This window comes from Sturnus vulgaris, chromosome 8 (assembly GCF_052056855.1).
Source record: "Sturnus vulgaris isolate bStuVul1 chromosome 8, bStuVul1.hap1, whole genome shotgun sequence".
Taxonomy (NCBI): domain Eukaryota; kingdom Metazoa; phylum Chordata; class Aves; order Passeriformes; family Sturnidae; genus Sturnus; species Sturnus vulgaris.
Window position 1 is genome coordinate 12,469,331 of NC_142250.1, and position 26,446 is coordinate 12,495,776.

Sequence of the window (26,446 nt, forward strand, 5' to 3'; positions counted from 1 at the left end):
TATCGCTAAAGCATCCCAAATTAAAACCTATTAACTAAGGTCTAAACTAACCAAGGCCTAGTTCAACCTAGCCCAAGACTAAATATATGTACACAGTCTAAATATTTATATATATAAATTTTTTCTTGCCACTTTTCTTTTCTTTTTTAGTTTTCTCTTATGGTTAAAAATAAAAAGAAATAGAAAAATAATTTCATTTTCATGTGTGCTGAATTCCAGTAGTCAGCTTCGTGATGCTTCCAAGTCACTGAGTTCAGCTGAGCATTTCAGGGCTTGTGATGTTTTGCCAACACTGCAGGGTCGATGTCCCTGCTCTCAGTGCAGATCTGCAGACACTGAACAGTCTCCCTGTACTAAGGAGCAGACAGACATTGAGCAGCTATGACTTTGAGTTTTCCTCAGGTTGTCTTACTGGAGCTTCTTAAATAGTTAGAAGATTTAATTTTCTCTACATATCACCTTATAACATCGAAATTTGGCTTTTGCTTAATTTGCCATATTCTAATTAGCCTCTGATGGAGCAGGAAAATATATCTTGGCCACTTACTACACAGAAAAGTTAAGGTTATCTTTATTCATACATATGCAGGGTGGTGTGAAAAATCAGGTGGAGTCTTTGCTGCTTTCACAGCAACTTCTGGTAAAAGCTTTCTGACTAATGCAGGATTGAGAAGCCCTGGAGGGAGAAACAGGTTACCCTGAATGTACCTTCAAAGGCACAGAATGCTCATGAAACAAGAACCAACAGAAATGGGTCATGATCTCCCCAAGCAGATGCATCTCTATATCTAGCAACCACTATTATAAGTTGTTGACACCTTAAGAAAGTGTCCTTATCACCACCCCAGCTGGGCCCAATTCGTCATTTTCTACTTACCAACTCATGTAGCAACATTGCCCCAAAGAATCACACAACCACTAAACTGTTTACTTTGGAAAAGACCTCCAAGATGGAGTCCAACCACCAAGCCAACACTGTCAAGTCCACTGCTACACCGTGTCCCCAAGTGCCACCTCCAGATGGCTTTTTAACACCTCCAGGGATGGTGACTCCACCACTTCCCTGGACAGCCTGCTCCAATGCCTGACCACTCCTCTGGGGAAGAAACTTTTCCTAATATCCCACCTAAACCTCTCCTGTTGCAACAGAGGCCATTTCCTCTTGTGTTGTCATGTGCTATTTGGAAGAAGAGACCAACCCCACCTGTCTACAGCCCCTTTTCAGGTCTCTCCTGAGCTCTCCTTTCTCCAGGCTTTAGTCACCATGTTTCCAATGCCTATAAAATGAATAATAAATTACTGAGAATGGCATTGGTAAGCAGTATTTTTACTTGGAGTTCTCCAGACATCTACATATATGGCTTAACCCAGTTTCTTCTGAAATAAATAATTTTTCTCCAGAACTGTACAGATTGTATTTTAAGGCCTTAAATGCATTTAAATCTTGGAATATTTACTGAATGTTAAACAAATCCTGACCACAAGGGTTGCTTAGAACATGGAGACTGATAAAAACAGTAAATGAACTTGGCATTAATTAGAGACCAAACTGTCAGACAGCTAGATCAGACTGGAACACACAGTCTTCACAGAAACAAAAATACCTTTAGCTTTTATATATTAACATATATTTATATTTACAACTGCTAATCTCCACAGACAGAATTCCTTCAAAAGGACACTCTTCCCCTGTCAGTGCACTGCATTGTCTGCCAGATGCAGATGGAGCCACTCAGGGGCAGCTCCTCCATCAGCAGGAGCCAGGCTCCTACATTAGAGCTGCCCAGCTTCTAGAAAAAGGCTTTTCAGAAGGACTCACAAAACCCAGAGTTTAAAATGCACTAGGTCATCTCATTACCAAGAAAATGGTAAATTAATGATGTAAACCACAAATTAATGCAAATAATTCAGCTGGATGCTTCAAAACTGCTCAATTATCTTTTATTTGAGTATTTATCTTGAGAAATGATACTCACCAGTAGTTTTTTTTCAGGATCAAGACCTAAGTCTGTATCATTTTGTAACTCGGTAACATTTTGTAAACTCTAGCACCTTCTACAATATAGATAAGCATTAAGGCAAAATTCTGTGTTGTGCTCTGTCTAGGGTAGGGCTATACTGTAAAAATTCACATTTCACTACAGTAGAAATTTCAAGTTTACCAACTCACCACTAGGGCTAGCTGGGAAATAACAGAAAAAGCTCAGTCTTTCTCTTCCAGGAAAAAAATCTACAACCACAAACCCAAAAAAAGACACTGACTGACCCACTCCCTTTTCTGTGCTGTGATCTAGGCATTCACCTGCAAGAGAGCAGAATCAGGTCAAGGACTTGAACCTGTGTTTCACCTGTCATGGACAAGTATTCAGTTGTCTGCTAATTCTGGGCTTTTTTTTCCTGTACCAGATAAGTTTCCTTCTGAACCTGAAAAAGCTTTCACAATAAAAGCACTGTCGAGACACATAAAAAAGTCTGTATTGAAAATGCAAGCATTTTTTCAAGAAAAATTCAGTTTTACTAAAAGAAAACAAAACAAGAATCCAAGTTAAATTTAGATGCTGCTTTTCACAAGAAGCCCACACACTGGATATTTTCTCTCGATAAGCATCAGGTATTAACCTCTCCCTGTATCCAACTCCTTTGGAAACAAAGTTAAATGTGGACATCTGTTAATTGTAAACATTTAAAGAACATTTTGGATACTAAATTGAACTGCAAATGATATTTTTTTTAATCCATTATGGAACGAAAATAAACATTTTAAGTAAGGAAGAAAGGAAAGCCTAAATGAGACAGAGCAGACAGGCTGTAAAAAGTTTTTTTGTGATTAAGACATTCAGCTGGAAGAATGGAAACACAGGACTCAAATCTTGGTGTCAGAGAGGGAGTAAAGGCCACATAGAGTGACAGTGTGGAAAGGAATCACAGCAAAAGCACATGGCAAATATTGAGTGGCAACAAAGACCAGCAGAGAGAGAAGACTCACTAACAGAAATATAATTCAGATACTGAAGGAAAAAGCCCCTCACAAATGCTAAGGGACACAGTAGATATGTTTGTATAGAAGGTAAAAGATGAAAAATTCAAACAAATTGGTGTCTTAGCAACATATATAGTTCACTCAAATCTGGCTATCTCAGCTGAGGTGTTTAGGTGGCTGGGGAAGACAAGGTCAAAGAGCAGAATGACTTGCAGAAAGGCAATGGGCACTGACAGGCAGGGCTTTGCCTGTTACTTGTCCTGTGTTTCAGTACCATTTTCTTTGTATGACCATCCAGAGCTGGGTTGTCAAACCTGTTACTCAGGCTGTGTGCAGAAGTCACAAGAGAAATTTTCTGTTTCCCAGGCCCCTTATTAACTTGTGACTGTTGATGGCACCAAACAATTGTACTTCTTCTCTACAGCAAACAGGTTCTTGCAGTAAGAGCAGAGAGCCAGGAGCCCCGAGAGCAGGGTGCCCTCTGAAAAGGCTGGAAGATAATCTGGTCCTCCAGACACAGTCACATCAAGAATTGACTCTTCAAGTCTGCTCTTTGGTTCACTTCTGGCACAACACTGATCCGGTTTGTCTTTAAGAAATTCCTGCCATAAGTAAATTTGTCACTGAAGAAAACAAACACATATGCTCATGGCTGGCAGTTTTGACTCCCTCATGGTCAATACCAAACCCACTAGAAAACAGTATACATGGCATAAAAGTCAGGTGAAGACGATGCAAAACTGAAGGATTCATTAACAAAAGCTTAACAGTCCCAGTGAGATCAAGATTCTATAATTTGATCTTTCTGATCCATGAAATAATAGTTACATAAATTGCTGGGTTTGCACAGTGAAGTTTTAACCAGAAGCTATTCCCTGTTGCTAAATGTGTTTTATGTTAGGCCTAAGAAATGAGCCTGGAAATGCCTTCAGGAGTCTCAGCACTATTTTTATTCTTAGCAAAAGATTATAACTTTGATGTGGTAATCAAATTCACAGTAATACTGACCCGTAGTGTTTTCAGTAAAATTGCCATTCTCATGGGCAGGTATGTACATAAACACATTGCCCTCACAGAATCTGGTCATCACAGCAACACAGAGCACTTACTGCTTTAATTTTGAATGATACTTTTTCCTGGTTTTCCTTCATGAGCAGAGATCGTTCAAATTAGCTGAATCAACACTGATAGAAGCTCTAAGTGAAGTGAAAAGTCTAACAACAATAACTGCCTTAATGAGCATCCTCGTAGTGGAGTAAGGACTTAATGCAAAGAGTGAAGATAGCTAAGAGCACAGAGGCTCTTCTGAGGTATTCATTTTGGGAAGATGATCAGCACACTCAGCAGAAACTCTCTTGGAAGAAACTTTAGCTCTCGTGGATGAGCCTTAATGGTTTTACTCTCAAGACAGTGCTTGTGTGTTGGACTGATCACGAGATTTCTGCTTCTGCAGTGCAGAATTTTCTTCCCGCTGTTCAGTACTTAAAGTCATAAAACTGCACTCTGGACAGGACAGATAACAATATGAGGAACCCCACAGCTCCAGGATATATTGCCCCGCACTACTGCATTTTTTTTACTATAATAATTTAATGTAGAACACTCACAGGAGATGGCAAAACGTTCAATTCAGACTGAGATTTAACACAGACACATTCAAAGACCTAGGATTAACTGCCAATGAGGGAAATCCATCTCTTTTCTTCATGTGTCCTTACTAGCTCCTGCAACAGGCAATGACACCTTAAAGAAACCCATACCATGCCATCTCAACCAACCATGAAGAATTTAATGCCAGAAGTGTGATGTAAAGCGAAACAGTATTGCTAAAGTAAGATCCTCTTGGGCAACTGAGTAGCTAATTTACAAAGACAAGAATTCAACAAAATGAATGCTTTTCAGCTAAGTTACAGTTGTGTTTTGTGCAGTTCTCCTGTATGTCATTTCATGGCCAATCTTTCCTTATACTTTTCTCCCTGAGCATGAAGAACTGTGGTCACTGCACAGCTGAATTTTCCTCTTAGTAGGTCTGAAAATGTGATCTGAAAAGTCAGTGATTGACTGCACCTTATCCATCCAGGCAAAATCAGGGAAGTCCTCCTGAAAAACCGTGGGAGATTGACACCAACAGTAACACGTTGTCAGCAGAGGAGTACACAAGTCAGAAAAGTTAGTTACTTAGGGTAACAGTCGAAATTAGAGGCTTCCAGGGTGTCACAGAACATTGACTTCAACTATATTTGTACTTGCAGCTTTCCAGACACGGAATGGCCAACAGCAGATTTAGGAAATCATAACGTGTTTGTAAGGGGGATAGGAGGAGCTGCTGTTCCAGAGGCCCATCACTTCAGAAGGTGCCTGTTTCGGGAGAGCTGCACCTCCTCTCACGGAGCCCCGGGATGCTGCGGATGGCAGGGAACGGGAACAGCGATTCCCAACCGCGCTCCTTAAACCCTGACACCTCCTCTCACAGCCTCCATCTGCTGGGCTCTGTGTCACAAACCCCAGCTCGGCCGTCAGATGGTAAACCTCCCTAAAATACAAGCGCAAAAATCACTACACAAAGACGCAGAAGCTCTGTGAGCAGACACAAGCGCCACATTCCACAGACGGATGGCAGCTTGGGAAGGCGGCTCTCAAACTCCTCTGCACGAGGTGCCCCTCGCTTCCTTTCTCATTTGTAGCCACTGTGGCTCACAGAAAGACATGCTGATGAAAACTTCCTGTTGGCTGCGATTTGTATTGCTAGAGATCCCGTTTTCTCTCTTCCTTGGGATTTGTACTGACTCAACGTAAAATGAATTGTTCAATTTCATTGATTTCATTGATTTCATGGATCCTTCCACATGCAATTTTTAAGGAAGAAGGAAACAAGTGGTTTTGAGGTTTATTTAGAGGGTTTTTTCCCTGTTGCCAAAGATGCTGCATTTGCTCTATTCCAGCTGCTTTGTAAGAATGTCTACAGAGATGCAGTCTGCATAAGCTGAATTCCAGAAGAGGATCTATGGCCTAAAAGTCATGGCAGAATCATTGAATACTTCAAATTAAAAGTTTTGAAAATAAAACAATGTTGAGTAACCAGATGTCAATGCATTCTTGTCTTCCAGGAGAAGAGATGAACAGAGAAGAATAAGAAACTAATTCTCCTTTAAAACTAATGAAAAGATTTTGGTCAAATTCAGATTGAATTTTTCTATATTTCCAAATAAACCTGTATGACTTCTTATTTCAATGCTATTTTAGCTAATTCCTAATTAAGGATCTATATGTATTTAGTAAAGGATGGCATGTAATTTAAAACTGAAATATTAAATGGAAATAAACTGTAACCCCCCCTACAAATATTTCCAGAAAGAAAGCCAGAAGGTGTAGGGAGTAGTTGTGCAAATCCACAGGGGCTTAAAACCTTTTCTTTTCTAAGACTAATTAAGCCACAAAATTCAGACTTAGATCAAGATTTCAAAGTTCTTTCTGGGATTAAATTAGTCCCATGTTACATCTGTCTAAGAAGGACTTGCCCTCCACAAAACTCAGATATCCACCTCTGGGTAGTCTCCTACTCCTAACTGCCTCTATTTCCATGCAGCCTTTGAAGTCTGTCCAACAGCAAAATCTTATTTTCTCCTATGCCTTCTAGAAATCAAAAAAGGAGAAAAAAAGAAAATTCATTAGAAACTTTGACAAATTCCAAGAAGTTAAGTAGAATTGACAAAAAAAAAAAAGATATTTGGGCCCGAGAAAATCAGTCATTCAGTAAGGGGCACAAGTTTAATTTGATGAAGTCAAATGATTTGAAAATATATTTCAGAGGTATTTCACAATGGTGGCATCCTTTATCCTCTATTTAAGAAGAGTCCCTTTGCAAAACACCTTTTTGGTATCCAGTGCAGTAGCACAGAATTCAAAGTCAGCTCTGCTTAAAGCAGGAGGCTGAACTTTTCTGAGTTCTTCAGACTTCTCGTTCAACATAAATTATCCTATGATCTTACATATACAAAACTAGATAGGGGGAATAAAAAATAAAAGGAAACACCTAAGATTTTTGCTGATTTTCTTGGGGAGCTTTTTTGAGAGTGTTAGCGTAGGGGTCTTGGGACTTTGGATACATTTTTGGAAAGATGTTTTTTTCATTTGTAACGTAGCTATAGTTGTTTTTCTTATCTACAGTTCCAGTCTTCCAGAAGAGGGAGTTTGATCCTTTGCTACAGAAAGAAGTAATCTAAGGATGAGCAACTGCAGGTTCCAGACATGACACTTGCAGGTTTCTCTTTGATGAGATTCAAAGAGAAACATGTGTGCCATGTTGTCACAGGTTAAAGTGTCATAAGACCACAGGCTATAGCTCCCTCAGTAGGAAGAAGACTTTTGACATTTGAAAAAGCCAGTTTAACAAACCTAAGCTTAACAACATGGAAACCAAGAGAAAAAAAAAAAAATCAAAGCTGAAATGAAGCATTTAAACGAAGCACAAAATTGACACATTTTGACGTAAGCTCTGGAAGCTGAAAAGTCTTGAAATGCTCAGGGCAGGGATGCTAAACAAACCCTGTTTCCAGTGGCTGGTTCACACCAATTACAAATGGCTTACAGTGAAGTATGATCAGATTACAGAAGAAATTACATGATGGGGTTGACTGCAACAGCAGGAGCGTGGCTTGGTGACCTATAAGCTTTCCAGCTCACTTTTATTCTTCTAGGAAATAATGCATTTATTCTGCAGAAGGACTGGATAACATTCCCAGTATTTCACAGGGGATCCCTCTTTACTGAAGCTTCTGAATCAAACGGGACAACTTGAATGATAACATGGTAAGTACAAAATTAATACTGAACATTATAAAATTGAAATACAGATTTTGCATAGAAAAGTAGCTTTCAATGCTGAGAACAATATACCTGCATGTAAAATGCAGCAATTTAGGAAAATGAGGTAATGTGATAAACTCATTTTCAGTGCTTTGTTCCCCACAGTCAAACCTTTAAAGGTTTTACTTTGCCTCAGTACAAAATACTACAAGAAATATCTATGGCCTACATACAACTTACCTTTCAGGACTTACTGGGCCAGGCAGGTCTACTCCAGAGCACTACAAAGGATAGTACAGGAGTACATTTCTACAATTTATGTAGTAAATAAGCTCCCAATCCTATAGATATACATAGGGCTAGAGAAAAATTTTGTGCACATGAAATTGTATGAAGGTTGTACTTAAAATGCTGAAAATATAAGTGTTCCACCATTGCTATTAGCTGTATTTATAGAGGAGTTAGCCCAGACAAAGAAAGCTGAAGTAACATTCTAAATATACTCCTGTCCCCTTCTTCCAGCATGTGACTGCTGTTTCTGCTCTTTTTGTCCCATTATTATTTCATCCACATAATGGAGAAGCTGACTGAGAATGTTCAGGGACTTCTCCTGCACAGTGTTAGCACACTGCCAGATTTCCTCCTCTTGACAGAGACTGTGAGCCTGGGAGGCTTTGCCATGCAGCCTTTTCCCCTATTGGTGACATTATTAATTTTGTTAGGTTCCCATGTGTCTGAGGCTCCCACGGTTTAGGCAAGTTTCTCTCATGTTCCAAGAGTACCAAACTGCTCACACTGCTTGTGTTTGGATTGTTTTGGATTATTTTTCAACAACTTTCTGTTATAGCCAGAAAACCTTGTTAAGAGTAGAGTTATTAAGGGAAGTGGAAGCTGGTACACCTGTGATACTTAGAGGTCTGGTCAAAGAGCCTGTGCCTGGGAGCATTTTGACATTTGTGTGCTGTGCATGGTCTTTTCTTAGGGCTTTAATCCTATCTTTGAGCTGAAGGAAGGTAGCAGGTGGCAGATCTGACTGCAAAAAGCCATGGATGCCAATTCAGGAACTCTGAAACACCATCAGGTAGTTTCAAGAGTATTTCCTGAAAACAGAATCTTAAACACCTTAACCAGCTGGTTGAATTAAACTACATGTCCATGATCTAGCATGCATTAATCCATATTATGTATTATATAATTTGTATTAATATCTGTGATGTAGTCAAGACCTGCCTAACATACGCCTAGAATGAGGTATGAAGCTGGTGTTAAAAATATTGCAGAGCCATAACACGCTATTTTTCACTATGCAAATAATATGCAGATAATAGCTACACTGAACAAACTTGGTTTGTTTTAGCAGGCTATTTAAAAAAAAACAGCTCAAGAAAACAAGGACCAAAAAAATCAAAATGCTTTGGCCCATGTACACAAGTAACGATTTTGTAACAAAATCATTGCTATTTACCAACTGACTGAGGTGCAGATTTACTTCCCAGTCATGACAAGGGTTTATTCTGAAAATATAACCTGTGGTATCACAGGCAAGGTAAGACAAAAACATTGCTTCAGTTTTTCCTGCATGCAAAGTTCAAATAAGCTAAATGTTAGCAGATGTGTCATCAGCAGCACATTCACTACCAGGAACACCCTGCTGGACTTGTTCATAAAGCCTGACTGACACCAGGCAGGGCTGGCTACATGCAGCCCAGACAAAAGAGCCCTCAATCGCATTTTTCTGCTTTTGGAAATTTAGTGTTGCATTTAAAAAAATCTCTTCTTTCTGAAGCCACCTCCAAATTCACCCTTCAGCCATTCTCTTTCTAATCCAAACACATTCAGCCACAAACCTAAGTTTGGCAGTGCAAACCCAGAGCCTTTGAAGATGATAACACTGTGCTTGACTACTGTGTGAAATACTTTTTACACTCCTCAGGTTATGCAAATAGCAAATATTTCTGCCACTGAGTGCTACTTATCATCGTGGTATTATTTTTTTTCTCTCTCCAGAAGGAAAAGAACTACATTACTGATTTAACTCCTGAACAAAACCTTGTCACTGTCCAGCTGCAGCAGAAAGTTCAATTATCTTCCTTCTAGGCTCAACATCCTCAGAACAAGTGCACGAGCACCCACATCCACAGAGATATATCACATTATGCCAACACACAGAAACGGACCTGAACTGGACCTGTCCTTTTCTCTTTTGAAAACAGATGAGGCTCAAATATAAGTGAAATTTCAAAACTGACTAGAAATATACCTAACTCCTGTTAACCTTTTGCATTCATACCAAAAGAGAGGCTCCTGCCAGGCCATGGGTGTGTCCAGTGGATCCACGACAATGTCAAGCCAAAGCCCTCTCTCCTTGCCTACTCTAAATAATATAATTTTGAAAGAAAACCTCAAAAAAATTAAAAAAAAAAGCTTTTATTTTCAGAAGGTGTAAAAAGGATGTTTCAGCATAACTTAGCTCACTGAGCAGGATCATGTGGCTGAAAAATGCTCTGGAAACAAAGCCAGAACTCAACCATGGTAAGCATCTCTCAGTAAAGAGAAGCAAGTCTGTGCAACCAACACAAAGAAAGAAACAACAATACTGTCTGCACCAGATAAACACTATGGGGCTTTTGGTCTTGTTAGATGCAGCTTAATCTGTGAGCCTTTTTGGGGCTTTGTGTTGTATCTGCATGGATTTAACCTCCACTCTTGAGAGAGTAAAGCCAGAGACTCCTGTGAAAACCAGGTCAGACAGGTACCACCCTGTCCTGTTGTTAATAAACTGTCCTTTCCCACATTTTTAGGATACAAACCACCTTTTTCTTTGACATATATACAGCTTCTATATTGACACATGCACATAAAACTTGGCTGAGGTAAAATCTGCCTGTTCACTACAAGCTCTGCACTTCACCATTAAAGGTCAAGCTAAGGAGAAAATAAACCAAACACAAAGCAGACTGTAATGGGAGCTCCACAACACAGAACTACAAAGCAACAGGTGCCTTTGGAAACAGGTTTTCACACGGAAAAGCACAAAAAAATAAATTAAAAAGCACAAAGACTAGGAAAACAAGCACTGTTCTTCAAAAAACAAAACAAAACAACTCAAATCTACTTTTAAAGAGCACCTGAAACCAGAAGACTTAATATGTTACAGTTTCCAAGTATATGAACAAAACCAAGAGATTGGATATGACCCTTTGTTGTACGTCACTTCATTAAAAAATGTAAAATGAGTATAATTAAATGGATTCACCTTAAAAAAGTTAATATTGGATAATATTTTTAACAGAGTTTTATCACTCAAGAGAATTTAGAAAGGGAAACAGTGGAGTAAGAGACAATATATGCAGATATTATTCTGACATTTAATGGCCAGTATAATAGAAAGTTACTTTTTCTCCACATTACTACCTGAAAGTACGCCTTTATTATTTGTGCAAATAGACAAAAAAATCACTTGTCAAAGCCAAAAATAATTAACTTTCATGTAAACTGGTATAAAGTGTTTCCAAGGAGATTATAATTTCTTCAGTGCCAAACAATGTGCATTTCTTTCCTTTTGAAGGAACCACTTTGCACTCTATACTGGGTTTCCTTTCAGACTACTTAATTTTATTTGTTGTTGAGTCAAAAGCAGCGAATCGCAAACGTTTTGGCTCTAAGCAGGGACAGCATTCTCATTGCAAACCATGAGGAATCACATTCCCTGATGGACTGCCCTGCTCGTGTTCTGCAGGAGCACGAAGGGTGACGTGGCTTTATGGCATGTTTGGGCACAGAGCTGCGGTGGCCCATGGCACAGCCTGTCTGACTACAGGCAAAGGGTCATCTCACACGGCACGAGCAGCCTCCGAACAGAGGAGAATCGGAAATAGAAGAAAAACGTTTGACGTACTTGGATCTGACAAGATTGAGTCGGTTTTCGGCAAAAATTGGTCACAGCGGACTCCTTGGTAGCCCTCTTTGCACCTGGGGAAAAGGGGATAAATGACAAACATACGCATGCGGCAGTGAAAGGTTAATTGCAAGGCACCAAACCAACCCTGCCAACACCGCGAGGGCCTCGCGGAGCTACACTATGAAAGTTATTTCCACTATAACGGGAGCATGGTCATTACTGGAACACAATGGAAGCAGGTAAAATCATCTGGATTTAAAAAAACAACATTGCCCCTCAAACCTTTTGATTATTATAGGAACTATTAAAATAAACACTGTTTTAGCATAACCGTTCTTTTAAATATCAATTTGGTGAAACAACCAAAGGAAAAAAACCTGTATAAAATACACATTGCAAATAAACTCTTTAGGTAACATAGCACTTTATAAAGCTTCCATACTGTGCAAACCATGAGACAGACAACTTATCTAGTCTGAAAAAGCAGGGAACAGATAGCTAGACATTAATTTTAATACCAGTTTATACTGTGCTTAAAAGAGAAAATGATAGCCATCATCAGGCATTGTTTGCAAGCAGGAAGTTTAAGATGCCTGTGAGATTAGATTTTAAAGCACATAAACCAGAATACCCTCCTTCCACAACAAACAAGAACTGGTTTTGACTGAGATTGTAATACTATTATTTATCTTGAAGCCTTACTTTGAAGAAATTCCATTTACTGCTTTTGAACTGTTCTCAGAAGTCTCATTTCAACTAAGTGTATCAGAATCAGATCTTTAATTATTTATTCGTCAAGCAGTTCTTCAGAGGAAAGTGATGGACACTTTAATTATAAATGATAGCAACAGGGATTCCTTATCTCCCAAAGCTCTTGCACATCACATAAGCAATATGCTCAAATCAGCATCACCACCTTTCATTAGGGTTGACAACTGCAGCTTGAATGATGTGATAATGTCAGGAGAAGAAGTTATCTGCTCCTTCACAGTGGTTTTACTCAGGCTACCTCTAAGTGTTGCATTTTAATACGCTTTTGGTTTAATAAATTAATGCTTCAATGAGAAATGCCTCTCACCAGTGCTGACTCAGGGTTCAGTAAGAACAATTGTGAGCAAATATGTAAATTATACTCCCATCAGGTCAAAAAATGTAGTAAAAATCTACAGTAAGAAAAAGATTTTAAACCCCCATACATATATTATTTAAAAACCTCCCTTTTGGCCTTTCTCCCTGATGGATATGAGGTACTACTTTGGAGATCAGCTTCCTCCCAGTACTTGCCTATCTATAAAATAATTGACTTGAAAGAACTGTTCAGGTTTTGTTTCATTCAGATCCCATGACAGTGGTCATAAATTATCGGCCAAGGAAAAAATGTTCTATTAATTAAAACTGTCCACTAGTCAGAAAAACTGAAGAAGGCCACACAGACACTATTACATGCATCTTTTGCCACTGATTATGAAACATTAGAAGCTGCTTCACATCAAAAAGAAACTCTTCTTCACAGTCTTGAGAGGAGTTGGCTGGCAGACCTCATACCAAAGCTTAAGTACAACCTGCACTGGTGGGGATTCTTGCCTTTCTATGAGCATTTTCTATTAACTTTTTGACACACGTTTGCACCTGCCTTGGTTATAAATACCGTATTACAGACTTAAAACCCTCTATCCTAAACTGTTTGTCATAAAAGCATGTGAGGAGAGAGTCACAGAGTGGTATCTCCTGGAAGTGCTTTAAAAACTTAGTCTTCTTGTTCCTTTAACAAATTCTTTTTTAAATCCATGAAAGCAAATAATAGCAATAACTGCTCTGCCATTATGACACCCAAATGCAAACTTTTGCACGTTAAGTTGTTAAGCCTTGCAGAATATACATTTGACAGTTATAATGCTACAATATGATAAAAGTTGATCATGTTGTGGCATCCCATAATCCCAGCTAAAGCATCTGCCATCTGTCCTAAATAGGCAGATGTGATATGCACACATGCTGCGCATTGGTATCACACCTCTATGAAAGAAGGCACAACAATCCACTGCACAAAACCCTATTAAAACAGCACTGTGGTGACACAAACAGAAGTTCAGGGAAGTCCAAATGAGGTCACTCAGTATCGCCATATGCAGTGTGAATGATCAAATACATATTTATGGATGCATTAAAAAAGCCATGAGTTATCAGAGAAACCTTGAGAAATGCTTAGGTTCAGCTCATGGTTTCAGAAATGACCACTTGATTCTGAGACAAACAAATATTTATTAGAGATACTGTAAAAAAGCAAACAAACAAAAAACCCACCAAAAAAACCAAAACAAAACAAAAAAAACCCCCAAAACAACAACACAAAAAATCCCCCCCAAAACCACAACCTAATAAGATATTGCTTGTAATAAAGCAAAAGCTCTGATCTGCATGTGGGACCCCTGCAGCAAAGGCTGGAAAGGACAGCCTAAGATCTATTCCAGCACCAGGAATGGCTCCTCTGCTGAAGCACTGCACTGTATCAGCAGGCTGGGGCTTAAGTGCACACCATGGCAAAGGCGTCTAATAATGGTGTTAATTGCAGCTTCTTTGCAAAATAAATATGAAAAGGGAATTCTCTATTTTGCATTCAGATTTTCACCCAAATGAGTGTGTCTGTCTAGGCTCTTAATCAAAAATATCAATAGGATTATGCTGTAAGAATGGAATTATTTAAATCCTTCTGATTAAATGGTATGAAAAGGGAAACAGGTAAAGCTAATCTGCAGGTGCTAAAATGCTTGCAAACAGCATATCCCTAAGTGGTAAGTGCTGAATGCAACTAACATTATTTCATCATGTCTTCTTCACATCTTTTTTTGGCTATGTACTTTCCTAGATGATTTTTTAAGGTCACCAGTAACAAACTGCATTGTGCATTGCACGTTGTGAAGTCAGCCACAATGACCTCTGTGTGAAAACACGCCAGAAACACATCTCTCATTCTGCGTGAGAAGGCTCTGCTTCCTTTCTACTTAAGCACATTTGCACCTAAGTATTAAAAAGTAAGTAAAGTATGAGACTTTATTCATTCTTTCATACTTTTTGCTGAAGTTAAATAGTACTAATACATGTATGTTCTAGTCAAAGAGATCACAGACATTTTCCGTGGATATTTTCCAGAACTGTTTCTTGTATGAACTTGTGGAGCCAAGGGAGATTTCAAACAGATGACTGTGTCACTCACAAGACTCACACAGCACTCCAATTTCCTAGGTTTCAGGTTGGATACATTTGAAAAACTAAAGTGACTGGGGGTGAGGGTGGGGAACATCGCACAGTAAGCAAAGATTAAGAATAAAATATATTTAAGACAACGGAAAGGGAAGAAAGAGAACCTACTTAGAAGACTTAGGGTAGGACATAAAACTTATGGCCAATAATCCAGTACTATCATGACTTACATTTTCCCCAAACACTTCCATACGGAGCTCCAAATCCCTATTAAGCCTAAATAATTAGTTCTCAAGGAACAGCAATGTGCACATAGCAGGAAAGGGAATGGCACCAGAAAACTGCAGAGGCTATGAATGATGGCTGTGAATCTCCAATCCTTTCCTCCCCCGCTGTGATATCCATCCATCTGAAATGGAAACAATTCTCCTTCTGTCCCCAGTGGGGTGATCACATTGCCTCTGACCATGTGAAGAAGTGTGCAGAAAATAGCTTCTCTGCACAAAGTCCAGAATTTGGCAAACAAAATATATGAGCTCATCTCAAATGAAAATTTTGAAAACGACAGTTGGCATCTCAAGGACAAACTACAACAGAAGAGAAAGCTTTAGGACTGTACACCAGGAAAATAAGCATGTCCTAGGCCATAGGTGATTTGTGACATAAAAAAATAAAACACCTTAATAGCGCAGTGCCCAAAAGATTAACTTATATGAACCTTTAATCTGATTCTAGTCTTATAAACAGGAGTAATCCAATTTGAAAGATGGAATTAATAGCACCTATGAAAAATGAAATTTAATTTTTGCAGTGAATCCAAATCAACACACATTTCCTTCCCCTTGTAAAACTGCAAATTGGCAGTCTCAAAGATGACATTAATTAGAATGATCCATCTCAGTGGATCAGTTGCAAATTATTTTCTCCTGACACCATTATAGCCACTGTACTAACATTCAGATGCCAATAAGAGAACATACTGCAGCTCTTATTCATTCTCTGAGAAATCCAAGATCATGATACAGAAATATTCTAATGGTCTATAAATTTTGATCAAGTATTTTCTTTTCACACAGAGAATGCAATACTCTTTATCCTGGGTCAGAGAGACAGTTATACTATAAAACTACCATAGCAAGACATGACATTATATAGGACATTGGGCTGTTCCACAGTCTAGCCTGAAATATGCTGTAAATAATGAAAAATAATTCCTTTGCTCTGCAGGTAACCTAAATATAGATTTTCATGCCTACAATGAGAATCACCTTAACTGGAATACACAGAAATTTATTATTAGGATCGTTATTAGGTGAAGATTTCATTCAAAAGGGAAAAAAATAATCTTAACAGTGAGGGTCAGACATGATATCTTTTCATTTAACACATGTAGCCAGTCTAAGCAAAAAAGAAGCTTCCTTGGTTCCACAGATCAGGCCACAAAATCACGAGTGAGAACACTGTGCTCAAAGCCAGAAAGAAAATGAACCCTTCATGTAAATCAATAGTTTGCAGTCTGCTGGTCAGGCACCCACCTGACATGCAAGCTTCACATTCAGTTTTGGGTGTGAAAATGAAGCATTAGAGACTCAAAGCCAAGTTTTCTACATTGCATTGATCATTTGAGTGTTATCTATTCTGAGAAGGACAGATGTTGTCTGTGCACAACATATAACCTACTAACTGAAATTAAACTAAATTCAATATAAACACATAATAAATACACTAAATTAAAGTGAAATGAATGCATGGCATTAAGAAGAACAAACTAGGGATCCCATAAGGAACTGGCTAAAGACATTCTGCTTCTTCAAAAGACTTGTGAATCCCTTCAGATGGGAAGGCCTGAACAATAACCCAGGACACTCACCCTCCTCCTATTCTCCTTTTAGTTTTTCTTTTGTAAAAGTTAATTTAAGATAATCCTCACAACAGAGAGGCTACCTACTGTATAATAAAGGTTTCATACCAGGGTTTGAACACACTTGATTTTGTTAAGACCTTGCAATCTATTATGTGATTGAATTAAGATACATATCTATCTATCTGCCTTTGCTTTTCTTTCCTTAAAGAAATAGTACAGTTCTTACAGAACGGACAGCATCAACTTTAAAAGGAAAACAAAAAAATCCACTTGTCTGTCAGTTTTCTTTAAAAATGTCGTAACTATTAAAAATAAGTAGAGCAAGTAACCAGAAAGGAAATTACCTTGAAAAGGCAGACAAAGAATAGTAAAAAAAGTTGTTGGTTTTTTTTTCTTTGCATTATTTTCTGTTGAACCAGGCTAGCTGAAACACTCTAGCATCATGGAGAAATTACAGTCACACTTTTAAAAAATCGCATTTATGATTGGTACAATTCACTGTATTTTTCAGTATGTAAATTGTCAGTGCAGCTCTCTGAAACAGGGAAGGACTGTTTTGCTCCTGGAGTAGATGGCATAAAGAGTGCAGGTCACAGCTACAAAACCCTGAGACATTGCCCAGATTTAGATAATAAAACTTTCAGCTAAATTGTTGACTCCAGTGTTTCAGGATTCTTAAGCCTTGGAGAAACTAAATGGGGACACTTTAGTAAATCCTCTGTAGGAACCACTGAACTAAATGAGGCTTTTAACATTTGAAAAGGAGTTATGTGGATTTGACTTAAATGCCTCATCCATAATTATGCTGGAACTACTGAATTATCATTCCTCTCCTGATATAGATGGTCTGCCTTCTTTGTCTTTCCTAAAAGGTAGGTCGTAAAAAGAAATAAAATTAACCAGGTATGTTAGTAAAGCCACTCAAGCCATCCGGACCTATGACAGCACCTGAACTAATGATAATTTCCCTTCCCTCAACAACAGACCAATCTTCTTTAAATTGAAGGTGTTCCCTCACAAAAATAAAGAAAGAAGAAAGTTTCATATTTTTAATCAATGCACATAGCCTAAGCAGAATTGTTACATAATTGTTCCAGACTACTGAATTCACATTAAACTCTGGTTAGGTTTTGTATCCAAAGGTATATAAATATATTAGCAATAGTTACCTGGTATCAAATTCATTTGTGGCATATCCACACGTAGATAAACAGTTCAGACTCATGCATGGGCTTTATGCTTTTCAAGGGATAAGAAATACCTTCACCATCTGCCTTAATCTCCTTAACAACAAACTTTCATCTGTAAACCGCAAAAAACCTTAGAAACTGTCTGTGACTATCACCTAATAAACCAAATGTTTAACCAACTAACTGAGCAATCATTTCTTTGCTGTTTTGAGTTTAACCAACCAGAAAAAGTGAAAAGCTTTGATGAGGATTTTCCACAAGACACCTCTGTGATCAATGATTTACTACAGATGATAAATGAATATAGTCTTTCATTATGTATGGCATTCATCAGCCATGAGAAAGATTTTGAATAAATGGAAAGTGATTTCATGCCATATTCAAAGCCTTACACAGCTAAGGCACAGATGAAAGCCACATTCAAAACTTGAAAAAACAAATGAAAATGAGACCCTTGCTTTATATTATGACTGCCCAAGATTGCCATCTTTATAAATAAAAACCCTTCAAAACACTTCTTGAAAGCATCTGCCAGAGACTGGACTTAGGTAGGAAACAAAACCCAAGAAATCAATAAAAAAGGACTAAAAGATGTAAGATTTATATTTGATACCATGGTGCTCAGTGCCCTTCAAGAGGCCATTTGTTAAAGATGGCAATTATAACAACAAATGAGGTAATTGTAAGGAGAGGTGCAAACTCACTCCTAAGTAGCTTAACAGGTTTGCTGGATGTGTCTCTTCACACTTTCCTCCCCAAAAATACAAGCCCAACATTAAAATCTTTTGCTACCAGCTGCTTAATAAAATTAACAGAGCCCTGGACATTTTTCAAAAACTGCCAAATACATTTTTCACTTTATTACATTGAATATTTCCCAATTCAAAAGTAAGACCAAAAAATACTCAGAGAAATTAATTTTTTTGTTTCAAGCCCAAGCTAGAAGTACAATGGATTCTTTGCTTATCATGGCAAAGGCATGCAAGATTTCCAACCCGGCCCTGCAGAATCCAGACCATTTTTCAAATTGCAGCAAAAATTTTTATGTAATTTTTTGGACAAAATTTGGAATACACACAAGGAATTCAGAGGCTTTTCTAATAACAACATCTACATTAAATACTGCTTGTCACAGACTCCTCTCCTAAAAAGCTCAAGGTCACATCAAGCCAGTGTTTACCTACAGTGACAGAATGCCTCTGCCAGGAACTCAAAACCCCTCATTCATTCAGTGAGCTATTTGCTTTGTACCTGGTTTTTTACCTGTTTTGAAAAAAATAATTGGAGCCACTCAGGGGTGTCAGTTAAAATATCCTAAACTACTACCAGATGGTCTACACAAGCAATGCCCTCTGACTTTATGGCAGGAGATAAACATGCCTCTGCTACTGTATTTTCTGTGGTCTGCACACATTGCATTTCAGAGGTAAGAACAATTTGACATGCATTGTAATTGCCTACCGAAGTTTAAATACAGGAACATTTTGCAGAATAATCCTTCCTTAGCATACTAATGATCATTTAGAACCCAGAGGAAGAATAGTTCTAAAATTCAAACAGGCCACTCTCTGGAGAGCTATAAAATTGCTGACTAAAAAACTAAAAATCTTTAAAGTTGCCCTATTATACAGTAAGGCTTGTGTAGAATTTTTTTTTTTTTCTGAAAACTATGTATCATAATGACATTATGGCATATGTATCACTATACAGATTTAGTCTTCTGAAGGAGTTTCTTGTTTGACTTTAAAGAACCTACACTATAAAAAAGTACTAGTACATAAAAAAGTACTTCTTGAGACTATGGAGTCAAGTGGCTTTGTCCACAAGTTATTAATGCAACACAAGGAAGTTTCACCAAGGTATTTGTAATTTTGTAGAGTTTGGATGAGCATGTTTCAGACTACGGGAAATAATCCTTGATTACAAATGGTACCAGACCCATCAGTGACATTATTATTTATTTGTGCAAATGGAAACTTTTTTCCAATGGAAAACTAGAAATGTGGGTTTTTTCTTCATAAGATAAAATTATGCACAAAAAAGAAGTGTTCACAAAAGGTCCTACTACATTTGAATGAACAATTTTCATCTCTTCTCAATACTTTTTGTAAAAGAAGGCAGTTGCATGAGAAGCCACCCATGCCAAGCTCTGCCACCACCTGCCAAGCCCAACAAAAAAAGAGAACTTTGAGGATTGGAATATTATAAATAACAGTAACTCCAATAGGTAGCACAGATTTGACATGCTTGCTGCCAGAACATACTGGTCATACATACAAGAGTCTTGCTTGATTCCATTTTCAAAATAATGGCAGGAGAAAGCAACAATCAGGAAAGTCATTATATGTCCCATTTAAGATCATTTTGTGAATTAGAATTAGTCTCTGACAAGACATCCCTATGAAATCTGATGAATACATTTGCTTCTCTTGAATTCCTAATCATAAATCAACTGAACTGAACTCAGCTATGTGTCCCTGATAATTCTGTTCTGAATTCAGGTGAAAGAAAGGCAGCAGTGTTCACACTGCCTGTAGACAGTGCTAGCAAATCCTTCCCATCACATACACACAAAAGGAGCAGAACAGGTCATTCTGATTGTATTCATTCTTATTTCAAAGGAACTAATTTCTAAAGACTAAAACCTTTAGAAGAAAAAAGGCAGAGGTTGCCAGCTCAGCAGCTCTGCTCCAGGCGCCACCCCACTCTCCTCCTGTGTGACCTTCAGCCTGTGACTGAACAGCACCATCCCTCCCAGTGCTGCTGGAACAGCAGTGCCAGAAGACCAGCACAGCCCTCCCTGTGGCTGGAATTTTGTGAGGTGAAATCATCAAGAGACATGCAATAACGGTGGCAGTGTAAACACCAAAGCCATGCAGGCAATAAAATAAATATACCTTTGTAATTTTCTGCAGAAAGCAGAAATCATGTATTGTCAAGCTCACTTATTCATTATGTTTTTCTTCAGAGAAAAATTACTGCGAATTTTTATAAAGTGAAGCTATGTTAATGAAACATGCATTAAACATTGATTACAAGGAAAATTAAGATATTCTAATTTTCTTTTTAAGATTGAGCTTCTAAAATATTGATATACCAAGTAACAAAAAAGCAAGTCTTGGCATTTCCATCCACTGTCATGCAGGATATGAGACCCTTTCTAGAAACAGGATATAAAGTGTGTTTTGAAGCAAAGAATAGAAACTTCCTGGCTCTGACTGGACTAGAGTTCATTTTTTTCATAGTAGCTGCTACAGAGCTACATTTTGGATTTGTGCTGGAAGCAGTGCTGATAATACACTTATGTATGTATGATAATGCACTCCGGGATGGTTTCCTTACTGCTGAGCAGCGTTTGCTCAGTGTAACGAGGCCTTTTCTGCTTCTCACAATGTCCCAAAACCGAGGAGAGGCTGGGGGTGCACAAGGAGCTAGGAGAGGACACAGCCAGGACAGCCGGCCCCAAACGACCTCAGGGACCACATGCTGTCAGCAACATAAAAAAGAGAAGAGGAGAAGAAGGAAGAGGGTGACATGAGAGTGATGATTTGAGTCTGTCTTGCCCAGCCATCTCCTGCTAGGCATGGCTGAACACCTGCCTGAGGATGGGAAGTGGTGAATTCATTCCTTGTTTTGCTTTGCTCATGTGCAGGGCTTTTGCTTTCCCTATTAAACTGGCTTTTCTTCCACCCACAAGTTTCCTTCCTCTTCCCCTTTCAATTCCCATCCCATCACTGAGGGAAAAGCAGCAGCTGCAAAGTGCAACAGTCTGGGGTTAAACCACGACAAACAAGCGAGAGGAGAACAAGGCAAACAAGTGGGGAGGAGAGCCTTGTGTCAGTGACCCCTGAGGCTGGATGGTGGCTATCAGCCAAAGCACACTCATGCCAAGGCCAGGATGGCACATTATCCACACGTGCTCAGCTTCACGAGTTTTAGTAGTCTTTGTTAGGGCCTTAATGCCAGTAGTGCCACAGGAGATTCGGAGGAAAGACTCGGCAGAGAACTCGGGGCTGCTGGAAAAAACCTGCTCCTTGCTACTCGCCTCTAATTCTCCACCGGGGCAGACGAGGAGGAAAGCACTCAGCAAACCAGAACTGTCAGGGCTGCCTCTGGAACACAGCATCCCAACCTGCAAACAGCACAGGCAGGTTCACCTGCAGGTACAATTGCCAGCTGAGTGCCCAAAAAGCACTTTGAAACCAACAGTTCTGCATTTGACACAGTCTTCAACTTGTCCAAGAGACAGCACTAGTGTCTTTATGACTTACAGGTCAGTTATATTTCTCTGTCAGAAAATTCACTGACTATCTACTTCAGTCTCCTCCCTCTACCTCTCTTGATACCTTGCTCAATTCTCCAAACATCTCAGGAACTAAAGGCTTTGTTGTTTCAGTATAATGCTATAGTAGCTTATTTAAACACTGGTTATATCATGGCACAGAGGCAGACAGCTCAACAGAGATTACTACTAACAAATTTACTGTGTTTTTTGGTAAAATTTGGCAGCCCAAGGTGTGTCCCATGATGCAGCAGTTATTTTATTAGGACTGAGTTAGCTAATCTAAGGTTACCTTGGACATTTCTTCATTCCCTTTGTTACAGACTATTCTAAATAAAATATTGCCTCCCTTGATATTTTCCCACCGTTGCTATTTACTGGCATTTCTCTCCTCATAACTGCACAACTAAATAACTCCATTTATCTAGAAATTGATTGTTCAAAAGTCAGACCAGCCCTGCAGTGAAACAGTTTATCTCACTTTTGTGCTTGGAATTGATATATGAAAATATTTATACTATGACTGGAGTAATTACTCTATAAACTCATTATCATTATACATTTACCTATGCCTCTAATGAGGGTTTTCTAGCCCAGTTGTATGTAGTAAGTTCCTTTAAAAGTCGGTACATAGATTAGGAAATAAAAAATGACCAGTCTTGCTTTTTCCAATAATACCAAATAACCTTTTCCTTCTTGGTTGTCTTTACTGCCTTTCACATTTATTAGAAATGAGACACTCATTAATTTTATTTATTTTTACCAACTCAGTGTGTTTCTAAACAGAAGAGAACAGCTCTGAAAAATATCCTCATCAAGTTTTGCTTATTGCTGAAATATGTTGACGCTTCCTTTTAGAAGTTTCTGCCCCTTTACTCCTCTCCACTACTTAAATGATCTACAGGGTGAATTTAATTTGGATTTTATCCTGATAAGATGATTTATAGTATACTTTTCATACAAGACAATACTTACATTTTGAAAAATGGTAAAAGCATAGAACCTGGTTTAGAGCTATGCTACTCCATTTTACAGAGAAAAAGTAAGTTTCAGTAACAAAATAATGCCTTAATACATCCACTTGAAGAGCTGAAACCCATAGTTCTCCAGCCCAAATATGTTCCTACAAGTGCTTGTTGGGGAAGAAAACTTCTCAAAATATCTGGCTAGTATTTCAAAGAAACTGTTAAGATAACCAACATAAGGTAAGGGAATCTATGTACTTGTAGTTTAAAATACTCTTCATTTACTTCATATAAGTCTGAGTTCAAGACTCATAAAGAAAGAAATATCAGCTGCATTTAAACTTGGTATTGTTTCAATTTATTTTGTGCTAAACAATCTGTAACTATTCACATGGGACTTACACTAAAATGGTTTCATTTGATTTGATATAATTTTTTTTTAAATGGACCCTGATACAATAGAGATTAATACAGCTGTGGTACCAACTTGAAGTTAGCACAATGACTAAACACCTCAAGCCTTAAAATAACATTTAGGAAGATACACACTGCTGTCCTTTTCTTTTATACATTTATTGAGCTTCTTAAAGATTGCACTATTGATTTAAATCCATGGGTTTTAAATCCATGTTCACATTAACTTGTTTCTATTATTCCTCTGGAGTTAAAGAAAAACAAACCAAAATGAATGAAAGCAGATATCTCTGGGGCAAAAGTCCAGTTAAACCTGAGCTAGAAATCAGCATTTTAAAGTCCCAGGTTAAGATGATCTAATGTAAAGCATAAAATTAATTACTTAGGTTTGTTCTTAGCTATTCTAACATATGAGCTCCTGGCTTTAACATTTAACTTAGCCTAATTACAAGCTAAATGTTAAAAAAGGAAAAAAAAAATAACCAAACAGCTAAGAATTTTAAACCCATCTTGGCATCCAAATTAGGAAACCGACATTATTCCACTGATTTTAGAATATATTTCTTGCATTACAAAGCATATGGCTACTACACAAAAATTAAAGAAATAAGTAAATCTCCATTAATTTTAGCAGTCAGACAGGTAAAATACTTTTGTATTCCCAACAATGCTTTTCAAGAGTCTTATCTTTTGATGATAATCATAAACCCAAGAAAATTGTTCATCTTCATCATCTACAAAAATATCTTCTTGTCTTCATAAAAAAATGGTTTTCCTAGATATTAAATACAAAATTATGCCTTATTTAAACAAACTCAATCTGCAAAGATTTACAATTTAATATAAAGGCTTCTGTCTCCAGAGCTGTATCACAGAAAATTAAATCCATCAATCCTGAATTTTTTTTTTTTTTGAAACTTCAAAATCTACTCGAGTCAGGAAAAAAAGTTTCAAGTAATTAGAAGAGTTTTTCATATCTATCACTGCTGATAACCTGAGTCCCAGAGTGCTGTGAATTGGAATCAAAGTAAATAAGTAATTTGGGTGTGTCAGGGAAGAACTGCTTCCTTCAGCACCTTCCTGGAGCTCGTTTTTGGTAGGTCCCAGGCCTTTCTCTCCCCTCTTTTCCTTCCACTTTTTGTAGTTTGCTTTCATCCATTCTTACAGCTTGGGAAGGAGACTCCCTGGTAGCAGCTGTACCCAACCCTGTACGTGCAAACTGGGCGAGTTCCTTCCCTGCTCTGCTCTGAGCAGCTCGAACTCTGAGTGCCACCATCCTGTCATGACAGTGTCACCATCACCTGCATGGCTTAGAACCATCCAGAACTGCAACTCTCCCAGGCACACTCTGCCAAGAGTATCAGCTCTGGGCTCAGCTATGAAAGCACCATTCTGGCACAGGGTGACTCAAGCACTGCTGTGTCTGGGATGGGCAGAGGCTGAGAGGTGACTGAGCTCAAAGACAAGGTTCCAGAGGGATTTTATTGATGTGCAGAAATGCCAGGGAGGGAGGGAGGGGAGACACCACAGAACACAGAAATAAACTCTTCTCAGCGTTACCCAGTGAAAAGACAATGAAACCACCCTGAAGTACAGGAGACTCCATTTAAACATCTCTGGTTCACTGCGAGGGTGGCAAGATGTTGTCACAGGTTGCCTGGACTATCCATCATTTGAAATATTCAAAACGCAGGTGGAAAGTCCTGAACAGACTGAAGTAACTGATCTGCTTGAGAGGAGAGTTGACCAGATGATCTGTAGAGTCTTCCTACCTTAATAATTCTCTGATCAATGAAAAGACAATTTCTCTGACAATCACAAGAATTCCCACTGTAAAAACAAACAAAGAAAAAACAACCCCCACATCAACCCCTTCTCACCCAACCCAGAACAAAATCTCCACAAATGAAATCAATTCTAGAGAAGCAACATTTACTGAAGCCCAATCTATTTCCTCAGTCTCAATATAATTGTTAATATCCTTTCAACATCATGAGACACAGATGAGAAGAAATAAGATTTCCAAATCTGAAAAAAAAAAATCCTCTGCTTTGTAAGTAAAGTGCTCACAAGAATCATGGAAATCTTCACAGAGGTTCCTTTACTTACTAAAGAAATCTAGGATCTCTTTCTCTCTATATGTATTTTGTTTTCTCCCCCCTCCATGCCCCAGAGCTTGAGGAGGGCTGGTTTCATCACCATTGCTTTCAAAGTAACTCACCTCACTTAGAGCCATAATACAACAAATAAATGACATAAATGAAATGCCATGTATGAGCTGATTATATTAGTTCCATTCCCCCCCCCCTTTTTTTATAAAAACATTTGAGGACTTTTGACCTTTTTATCCTATTTTGATTGATACAGTAAATTGCACCCGGAGGAGATAAAAAATAGGAAGCATGAGCTAAAGCAGAGACAGAAGGAAAGCAAAAGATTGCATACAGCTAGCTTGGAGAAAGCAATTTACTGCTAAGCAGATGGTTGTAAAAAACAAGCCATTTTTCTCGAGTCTAGCTGATGTGATCTGTACTAATTCACTACTGGAAAGCAACTACCAAACCCATCAGTACAATAAAAGCATTTGTAAAACACTGCACCTATTTTTTTTCAACCACCTCTGTCAGAGGCTTACTGAATTCTTCTTCATGACACTTATTTCAACAATCAGCCTTTCTGCATGTTCCTGCTATCTCTGTATATGGAGCTGAGGATTTCAGAAAAAGGAGGGGCTTTGATGACTCACATATGGCAAGGAGCACTAGTTAGATGCCAGTGAAAGCACAGCAAAACCACTTCTGAAGTTCACTGTGTATAACTGAGCTTGTCCAAGCCCTAGGCCT

The 26,446-nt window shown here is 38.4% G+C and overlaps 1 protein-coding gene across 1 annotated transcript in view; it reads right to left on the minus strand.

The window, feature by feature from the left end:
• Positions 1-26,446, minus strand: part of NRG3 (neuregulin 3) — a 349,388-nt gene that overhangs the window by 94,869 nt on the left and 228,073 nt on the right. Inside the window, exon 3 of the mRNA XM_014877951.2 lies at positions 11,685-11,758. Within this exon, the coding sequence (XP_014733437.2) occupies positions 11,685-11,758 (74 nt within the window). The remainder of the gene's footprint in view (positions 1-11,684; positions 11,759-26,446) is intronic.